This window comes from Quercus robur, chromosome 5, assembly GCF_932294415.1.
Source record: "Quercus robur chromosome 5, dhQueRobu3.1, whole genome shotgun sequence".
Classification (NCBI taxonomy): Eukaryota; Viridiplantae; Streptophyta; class Magnoliopsida; order Fagales; family Fagaceae; genus Quercus; species Quercus robur.
This window is the reverse complement of record NC_065538.1, coordinates 47,986,769-47,996,773: the sequence shown is the minus strand read 5'-3', so window position 1 is coordinate 47,996,773 and position 10,005 is coordinate 47,986,769. Positions and strand designations below refer to the sequence as shown.

The window sequence follows — 10,005 nt, the reverse complement described above, 5'->3', positions numbered from 1 at the left end:
GATGCCATATATATATTGAGAAACAATGATGCCATAGATAACATCACCGCATTAGTGAACAGTATATTTATCATTTTTAACTTGCCTTTTCTGGCAAGGGTCAGCAAAGTATCTCATCGACAAATCGACATACATGCCTTCTTCGGCTTCCAATCATATTCTTATACTCTCCGTATATATGCATATATATTTCTTTTGAAAACTTCGAAGGAAAGACTAGTCGTGTCTTGATGAATTGGTTTAGATCAACCTACACGAAATAGATAGCTAGAAGCAATATTTGTGATGTGGGAATAAGTGGTTCCACTGTCAAGATCATTAGGGGCCAAAATAATAGCAATTATGTAGTAAATAAGAATATTTGGAAATTAAAGCACCTATATAATAAGAAGTGCCGTTTACTTTTGAGTAATCTCCAAGGAATTAATTGTAATTTTTTATAAATATATTTGAATATAGAGAGCTAGTTTCATCTACGTCTTGTTACTATTATTTAATGATAAATTTTGTTTGGGAAGTATATAATTTTGCTATACTGGAATCTTGGCCGGAAAAAAAGAAAAAGAAAAAGAAAAAAAAAGAAAGGTGGGAAGGCCTTCAAAGCCAAGGATGTGCCATGGTCATGACCACTTAACTTAACTGCAGTGTAGACCATACAAGTCACATGAGATCCAGTATTTCCATCAGATTTGGGAATTTCGGTTACTAATCCTGAAGGAATGCTAGTATGTCGCTTGAAGCATTGAAATTAATAAGGCTTCGTAAATCCAGTTCTTTAACTTTTCTATTTTTATTATTTTATTTTTTGCGAATGTTATCCTTTTGCCTAATTTTACCTTGTAATTATTAGCCCGGCCACGTGAAATATACCTTAAAAGTATTTCACAAGCTCACGTGGGAGGCTATTAATTATAGATAATAGTATTAACGTTTTTGTAACATGTGGTTTAGTATGAGGATTTGTACGAACTAATCGGCGTGTACCAAAGGTTATTTGACTTTTAATGGTATTGCTGTGCTAGCTAACATAACAATAATTATCCAATGAATAATCATTTTTTATTGGGATGGGAAAAAGAAAGTTCTGGCTATACTCTTTTAACTTTTGGAATGACTTGAGTTATTAGGCCAAGTTATTGAACAATAGACCGAATATGACCAATATTTAAATGTGAGATGAAACATTCGCATATGAATATGTCTAGAGTTTTTAAAATTACTAATAAGGCAGCTAGACAGAGACATTTCATTCTCAAAATCTAGTGGTTAGATTTGGTTACCTTACTGAGAGAAAATTAAAATTTGATTCTAAATTTGAAAGGTCCTATATGATAGCTCAAGTAGTACATAATATAAAGCATGCAATAGGACTCATCCTTAGAAGGTGGAAAGGCAAGAAGAAAAAGATGGATAGCATAGCCAAAAAGTGGATGTTTCTTAGCGGCGAGAATAACTGGAAGCATTTGTTGGAGCCTCTAGACATTGATCTTCGAAGGTACATAATTCATTATGGAGAAATGGCTCAAGCTACATATGATGCATTTGATACAGAGAAGGTTTCTAAGTTTGCGGGAAGTAGCCGATATGCGAAGAAGGATTTCTTCTCTAAGGTGAATTTAGAGAAAGGAAATCCTTTCAAATATCGTGTCACCAAGTTCTTGTATGCAACGTCGAACATCGATGTTCCTGAAGCGTTTATCATAAAGTCATTATCAAGGGAGGCATGGAGCAAGGAATCAAATTGGATTGGGTATGTTGCGGTAGCCACAGACGAAGGGAAGGCCGTGTTAGGAAGGAGGGATATTGTGATCGCTTGGAGAGGAACAGTACAAACCCTGGAGTGGATTAATGATCTAGAATTTCTTTTTGTTTCAGCTTCCAAATTACTTGGAGTTGGAGATAAGGATGATCCTAAGGTGCACCAAGGTTGGTATTCCATATACACTTCTGATGATGCTCGTTCTCCATACAACAAGACTAGTGCCAGAAACCAGGTAAATTTTGATTCTTTTTTTTTTTGTGCCTATAGCCATATAAGTTCAAAATTTAATTAAGAGAGTTACTGATAAGATATGAAAAGGTGACAATATGTAAGAACATAGTAATTTAAATAAAATTAGATCAAAATCAAGGTAAAAAATGATAATCAAAGTATTTGTTTTGATAATTCAATGGTAGCAACCATGGTGGAGAGTCAGAGAGAGGGGATTCAAAACTTGATTCTCCACATAAAAAAGAGTATGCAATGTTATTGAATTACAACATCTTCACAATAACTTAAATAGTGTTTGCTATTTTTGTCATTCAGGTTCTAGGTGAGATTAAGAGACTAGTTGAAGAATTCAAGAACGAGGAAATCAGTATAACTGTTACTGGTCACAGCTTGGGTGCAGCACTTGCGACTCTAAATGCGGTTGACATAGTTGCCAATAGAATTAACGTGCTAAAAGACCAGCCAAACAAAGCTTGTCCAGTAACAGCGATAGTATTTGCCAGCCCTCATGTGGGGGATTCCAACTTCAAGAAAGTTTTCTCAGAACATAAAGATCTTCGAGTCTTACGTATTCGTAATGCTCCAGATCTTGTTCCTGATGAAAGCTTTGGAGCTTAACAGAGTATTCAACAATGGCGGAAAGATAAGAATCAACAAATGAAAGAGAGAGAGAGAGAGAGAGATTTCTGGAGAGAGTTAAACTGAAAATGTATTTCCACAACTTAATAAAATACAAGCATCCAGATTGTTTATATAGTATTTACATGAAGATGATTCCAGAAACTAATCTAACTGAACATTAACTAACTCCACATTATGAGGCGCGGATTAAGGGTTGACAGCTGGAAGGTAGTTATGACAGCTGGAAGCCAGAGCTGGACTGTTGAGAGTTTGATCAAGCACTGAAGGTGACTCTGAAGCTTGATGAGAAAACAGAGCACTGGAAGGTTTGAGTCATGGACAATCTCTCCAAAACGTCCCGTTTCATTCAAACATAAACTAGGCTAACTTAAACGACATCGTTTCTAATATAAAACTAGCCGTTAGAGTCTTCTTCTTCTATTCTCAGCTTGTGCTCTGTTTTAGAAGCAGGACTGTCTTTAACATCCCCCCTCAAAACCATGGGGTCAAGAGACACCATGATTTTGGAACGAAGAAAAGCAAACCGAGAAGTGGATAAACTCTTGGTAAAAACATCAGCGAGTTGATCACCGGTTGCAATGTACTTGATTTGAATGTCCTGGCGCAAGACTTTTTCTCGAACAAAGTGGTAGTCAACCTCTATATGCTTCGTACGAGCATGAAAAACCGGATTGGAGGCAATGGCCAGAGCAGAAACATTGTCACACCAGAGCTTGGGAGGAGCAGAAAGATAGATACCAAGATCCTTCAAGACCTGGCGAAGCCAATAGAGTTCAGCAGTGGTGGTTGCCAAAGCTCTATACTCAGATTCAGTAGAGGAACGAGAGACAGTATCTTGTTTCTTGGCACTCCAAGTGATTGGATTAAACCCAAGATACACAATATAACCAGTGATGGAATGTCTATCAAAAGGATCTCCAGCCCAATCTGAATCAGAGAAAGCAGATAAGGAAAAAGGACCAGGTTGAAGCAAAATGCCATGATTCAAAGTACCATGAACATAGCGTAGAATTCTCTTGGCAGCAATTAAGTGTGCATCAGTTGGATGAGACATAAATTGGCAAACCTGCTGGACTGCAAAGCTTAGATCAGGTCTAGTGAAGGTCAGATAGTGGAGAGACCCAACCAAGCTCCTAAACTCATGTGGATTAGATAGCAAAGACCCATCAGTAGGAGCCAATCTGGTATTAGGAGCAGATGGGGTACGAGCAGGCTTGGAAGAATGCATATTGGCCTTGATCAGTAAATCCTGGGCATATTTAGTCTGAGACAGAAAAAGACCTTTGGAAGATCTAGTAATCTGAAGGCCAAGGAAGTAATTAAGAGAGCCTAAATCCTTAAGTTCAAAGGCTGAGCTGAGCTGTGCAATCAAAGAGGACAAGAATTGAGGATTGTTCCCAGTTAGAACTATGTCATCAACATAGACTAACAGATAAACAACCAATGAGCCTTGTCTGAAGATGAACAAAGAAGAATCAGAGAGAGAAGCTTGAAATCCCAGATGCAACAATTCAGTAGAAAACCTCTCAAACCAGGCCCTAGGGGCTTGTTTAAGGCCATAGAGAGACTTGAGAAGCTTGCAGACATGGTTAGGATGAGCTGGATCAACATACCCAGGTGGTTGAACCATGTAGACCTCCTCCCTAAGAAAACCATGCAGAAAAGCATTGCTAACATCCAGCTGCCTCAGTGGCCAATTGAATTGAACAGCAAGAGAGAGAATGATCCTCACAGTGGGAGGCTTAACAACAGGACTAAAAGTTTCATCAAAATCAATTCCAAATTGCTGGTGGAATCCCTTGGCAACAAGTCTAGCCTTATACTTGTTAATGGAACCATCACTATTTCTTTTAAGCTTGAACACCCATTTGCAGCCTACTACATTTTGTGAAGGAGAAGGAGGAACCAGAACCCAAGTGCTCTGCCTTTGAAGAGCATCAAATTCAGTAGCCATAGCAGAACACCATTGGGGATGCTGAGCTGCAATTTTGTAGGAGGGAGGTTCAGTGAGAGAGTAATCTGGCTTGGGAGGAGATGGAGCCTTCTTGGATGGAGCCTTCATGACAGCAAGAACCTTTGGTTGGAAAATACCATCCTTTGATCTAGTGATCATGGGATGAGTGTTACCAGCAATAGGAACCTGAATGGGGACAGTGGAAACAGCTGGAGGACTAATGTGTGGTGAGATAGGAGAAGGGGAGCTAATGTGTGAGGAGGAAAGTGTATTGGGCTGTGTAGCTGTATGGGATGTATCAGGTGGCTGTGCAGAAGGTGATGTAGCAGAAGATTGTGTAAAAGGTGAGGAAGGCTGTGTGACATTAGGCTGTGTAAAAGGGGATGTACCAGAAGGTAAAGGAGTGGACTGTGTAGGTATAAAAGGTATATGAAAGGGAGGTGGAGTGGAGGACATGCCAGAGACCTGTGATGTACCAGTGGATAAAGCAAGGGATGAAATAAACTCATGTTCATTAAAGTGCACATGTCTTGAGATATAGATTCGGGAAGTGACAGGGTCTTGACAGATATAACCTTTGGAATGAGCAGGATAGCCAAGAAAAATGCAAGGGGAAGTATGTGGTAAGAGTTTGTGAGCATTGTAAGATCTGAGCAAGGGAAAACAGATGCAGCCAAAGGTTCTAAGGTGTGTAAGATCTGGTTTGGTCTTGAATAAGACTTCCCAAGGAGTGGAATTATGAAGTGTTGGAGTGGGGAGTCTGTTGATAAGATGAACTGCTGTTGAAACAGCATAGGACCAGAAAGTTGGAGATAACTGAGAGTGAGAAAGCAAGGTAAGAGCACACTCCACTATGTGCCTATGCTTCCTCTCAGCAACTCCATTTTGTTGGGGAGTATGTGGACAAGAAAACTGATGAGTAATACCATGTGAGGAACAAAAAAGCTTGAAAGCATTTGAGGTATATTCCCCACCATTATCTGATCTCAAGATTTTGATCTTAGAATCAAGTTGATTTTCAACAGAAGCTTTAAAGAACTTAAAGACTTCAAGGACATCTGATTTGTGTTTAAGAAGATAGAGCCATGTAAACTTGGAATAGGCATCAACAAAAAGAACATAATATTGGAAATCATTAGAGGATTTGACAGGGGCTGGACCCCAAACATCAGAATGTACTAATTCAAGAGGCTTAGATGCACGAAAATCTGATACAGGAAAAGAAAACTGATGCATTTTACCACTTAAACAGTGCTTACAATGAGAAGGAGTTTTATTAGAACTTGAAATACAGACTCTATCAATGGAAGATAAAGCAATATTCAAGACTTTATCACTTGGATGACCTAACCTATGGTGCCATAACAACCATTTATTTGGTTTAGTTACATGAAAACTTGAATGAACTAAAGGAAGAGTAGGAGCAGTAGAAGGATGAGGCTGACATGAAGAGACAGAGTTGAATTGAGATGATGGCTTGATGAAATTCTTGGAGTAGATTGGATAAACACCATTCTCACTCAAGCCCTTGTAAAGGAGTCTCCCCGTAGGAATATCCTGAATTTTGATGATATTGGCATCAAAATAACAAGAACAGTTATTATGGAGGCAGAATTTGTGAACTGAAAGTAAATTCATAGCAATTCTTGGTACATGAAGAACATTTTTAAGAAGAAACTTGTGATATTTGGTGTGTAAGGCAGTGTTACCTATGTGATTGATGGGCAAGGATTGGCCATTTCCAACTGTCACCTGCTCAGGTCCCTTGTACTGAGATTCAATAGACAAATTGTTTAGGTTTGCTGTGATATGATCTGAAGTGCCAGAGTCAGCCAGCCATGGATCCTGGTTGTTAGTGATGACAGCATTGGATGCACTGGCCATAGCTGCAAGTTTTGTGGGAGGGTGCTTGCCTTGGTAAGCAAAGTTCATCCTGTGGTAGCAATCTAGTGCCTGATGACCAGATTTGCCACAAATTTGACAAGATGGGCGTTCATGCTTGAATCCTTGTGAGGTATTCTGAGAAGGAAAATTCTGAGAATGAAATTCATGAGGAGAGAAATTGTGAGAGCCTTGAGAGAAATTATGAGAACTCTGAGAAAGATTGGGAGGTGAAAACTGTTGATTTCCACCATGATTGAATCTGCCACCATTTCGTCCTCTAGAGTTATTGTTTCTGCCTCTCCCCCTTCCTGAATTATGATTCTGATAAGAGGTATGAGAACCTTGTTTACCATGAGAGGCAAACATAGCAAGAGAGCTAGGCACTGAGTCCAAGTGGTCAGTCATAGCCTGTTCCTCACTTTGCAGCATAATTGCAAGTTGCTCATAAGTGATTGGATCACTCCTAGTCCGAATTGCAGAGCAGAAATGAGCAAATTCTCTAGGGAGTCCTCTGAGCACAATGCATATCAATTCTTCATTGTCAACTGGTATGCCCACAGCAAGAAGCTTGTCACGAGCAACTTTGATCTTTTGCAGAAAAGAATTCACAGATTCATTAGTTTTCTTGATCCCTTGAAGTTCAAGCTTAAGGTTCAAGATATTAGCTCTTGAAGTGGAAGTGAATCTCTGCTCCAAAGTATTCCATACTTCCCTTGAGCTAGTAACACCAACAACAATTGAAAAGACCTGTGGAGTAAGAGTTGAATTAATCAAGGATAGGAGTGCCTTATCCCTGATTTTCCATGCTTGAAACTCAGAATTAGTCACTGACGTTGCATTTCCTGCTGCATCAAGAACAAAAGGCGATGGTGTTGGAGCAGTACCATCAATATGTTCAATCAAGGAATATGCTTCTAGTATAGTAACTAATTGATGTTTCCATGGAATATAGTTGGTGTAGTCAAGCTTGATTGACATTAGGTTTGACATGCTAGATAGTAACAGTAATGGTGATGGAGTTGAGATTACAGTTGTAGAAGGAATGGAGGTAGTCTGTGTTGGAGTTGTGTGCACAGATTGTGCTGTGTTATTTGGATTTGTAGAAGCCATAGATCTTGGCTCTGATACCATGAAAGCTTTGGAGCTTAACAGAGTATTCAACAATGGCGGAAAGATAAGAATCAACAAATGAAAGAGAGAGAGAGAGAGAGAGATTTCTGGAGAGAGTTAAACTGAAAATGTATTTCCACAACTTAATAAAATACAAGCATCCAGATTGTTTATATAGTATTTACATGAAGATGATTCCAGAAACTAATCTAACTGAACATTAACTAACTCCACATTATGAGGCGCGGATTAAGGGTTGACAGCTGGAAGGTAGTTATGACAGCTGGAAGCCAGAGCTGGACTGTTGAGAGTTTGATCAAGCACTGAAGGTGACTCTGAAGCTTGATGAGAAAACAGAGCACTGGAAGGTTTGAGTCATGGACAATCTCTCCAAAACGTCCCGTTTCATTCAAACATAAACTAGGCTAACTTAAACGACATCGTTTCTAATATAAAACTAGCCGTTAGAGTCTTCTTCTTCTATTCTCAGCTTGTGCTCTGTTTTAGAAGCAGGACTGTCTTTAACACCTGACTATCCCTTCATAGGTTACTCCGATGTTGGAGACGAGTTGACAATAGATAATCGCAAATCGCATTACTTGAAGAGTCCGGGAAATTTGTCAACTTGGCATAACTTGGAGGGTTACTTGCATGGAGTTGCTGGAGCACATGGGACTTCAGGAGGGTTCAGGTTGGAGGTTCATCGAGATATTGTACTTGTAAACAAGACAATGGATAGTTTGAAGGAAGAGTATCTTGTTCCAACGTCATGGCGATGTGTGCAGAACAAGGGTATGGTTCAACAACTTGATGGTTCATGGAAAATGATGGATCATGAAGTGGATGGACCTGATAGCTGAATGTTTATATACATATGGGATACTGTTGGAGATACTTTTAGATGACATTTGAATACTTTGTTTGAGTTGCTTGCCGTGTCAATTTGGTTGTGCTTTTAGATCTAGGAGGAAATTAAATAAGGAAAGAATGTTTAATAATGTAATATGACACAAACTGATTGAGTCCTTGGCTTAATTACCTATATATGTAGGTAATGGAGTTCTTTAGGATTAGGAATGTCATATTAGTGTTAAAAAAAAGGGAAGTTTGGACGTTGTTCATTTGTGTGTCATTCAATATACCAGGATTGCATAAAGGATCTCTCTCTCTCTCTCTCTCTCTCTCTCTCTCTCTCTCTCTCTCTCTCTCTCTCTCTCTCTCTCTCTCTCTCTCCAGTCTGCTATATCTAACTGAAAATTTCACTCCAAAAAGAAAGTAGCAACACTTTTTCTTTAAGGAAAGTACCCACAATTTGCATATGGTAGATAGGTCGTGACAATAAAGATGTATGATGAAATGAAAAAGGTATCCTTATTTCTTTCCAGAAGAATATATTATCAGGTAGTCTAATGTAATGGCATTCCGTTTCCTACGTGGGTTTAGTTTCCAGAGATCTTCATATCCTTCTTACTTGAATTTAGTTTTTTTTTTTTTTTTTAGCAAGAATATTATCAAAGAGACAACCATTCTCACAACTTATTTCACAACCTGTTGATTTGAACATTTGTAAGTGGTAAACGTAAAGTCATGGGTCACACAAGATAGAAAATATTCATCACTCATAATCGCACAAATTAACAAGTTGTAAATTTTTTTGTAAGAATGATTGTCTATAAAATTATTCATTCAGCAGGCTAGCTAGATCAATAAATACCTCTTGCTATCCCATCGCTAATTTTAGTATATATACATAACACAGTTTTGCTTAAACTTTTTTATTTTTTGGGGCTAACGAAAACAATACCATCCTCTCCAAAAAATTAATCCAATGGTTGAACAATACAACTTTTCCCATGTATAAAATGACTGAGAAGCCATGCATATTGAGGTTTTACATAAATCTTGTCACTCTTCCTTCATGTTCCAATGCCTCAGTGTTTAGGTGTTGCATATAATGACTCTACTCAAGGATAAAAGTGATGCATTATGCAAACTATATTTACTAAACTCTAATTGATCTGATCAACAAGACTAATGAAACAAATTAAAGTGAAATTCAATCTAAACCTTTTTTGTTTGTTACTGTCTAATCCACAAGTTTTTTTTTTTTTCTCCAAATTACTTATACATCTTATTTAATTTTGTCAAAAACTCAAATTACAACTTTTGGGTTTAGGATAATTTTAATTTTCATTTGTAAAATTAAAATTTTGTATACCTTTCCTTCACATCCACTATTGTTTAAATTAGGCATTGGTATATTACACATAAATTTTGAGCTTATTGAATAAGCATCGACATTTTACATCCTACATATAGTTGGTCAACTCAAATCTAACTTGCTATAATGCTAGATTATTTTCAATTCAACTTATAAATATCTATAAACCAAGTTAACAATTTTTTTTTGTACAAACAAAGA

General features: G+C 37.9%; 1 protein-coding gene across 1 annotated transcript; it reads left to right on the top strand.

Moving 5' to 3' along the window:
* Nucleotides 1–1,218: 1,218 nt before the first annotated feature.
* Nucleotides 1,219–8,739, top strand: LOC126726162 (phospholipase A1-IIgamma-like). Its single transcript, XM_050431291.1, has 3 exons — nucleotides 1,219–1,994; nucleotides 2,309–2,588; nucleotides 8,112–8,739. Exons 1-3 carry the CDS (start codon nucleotides 1,329–1,331, stop codon nucleotides 8,441–8,443), a joined length of 1,278 nt encoding a protein of 425 aa, XP_050287248.1. The 5' UTR covers nucleotides 1,219–1,328; the 3' UTR covers nucleotides 8,444–8,739.
* Nucleotides 8,740–10,005: the final 1,266 nt, after the last annotated feature.

Excerpts from the sequence above, each read along its gene's own strand:
- LOC126726162 (XM_050431291.1), top strand. The coding sequence starts at position 1,329 with ATGATAGCTCAAGTAGTACATAATATAAAGCATGCAATAGGACTCATC. Across the intron at positions 1,995-2,308 it reads AGACTAGTGCCAGAAACCAG|GTTCTAGGTGAGATTAAGAG; the intron begins GTAAATTTTGAT and ends TTTGTCATTCAG. Across the intron at positions 2,589-8,111 it reads TAATGCTCCAGATCTTGTTC|CTGACTATCCCTTCATAGGT; the intron begins CTGATGAAAGCT and ends TGTCTTTAACAC.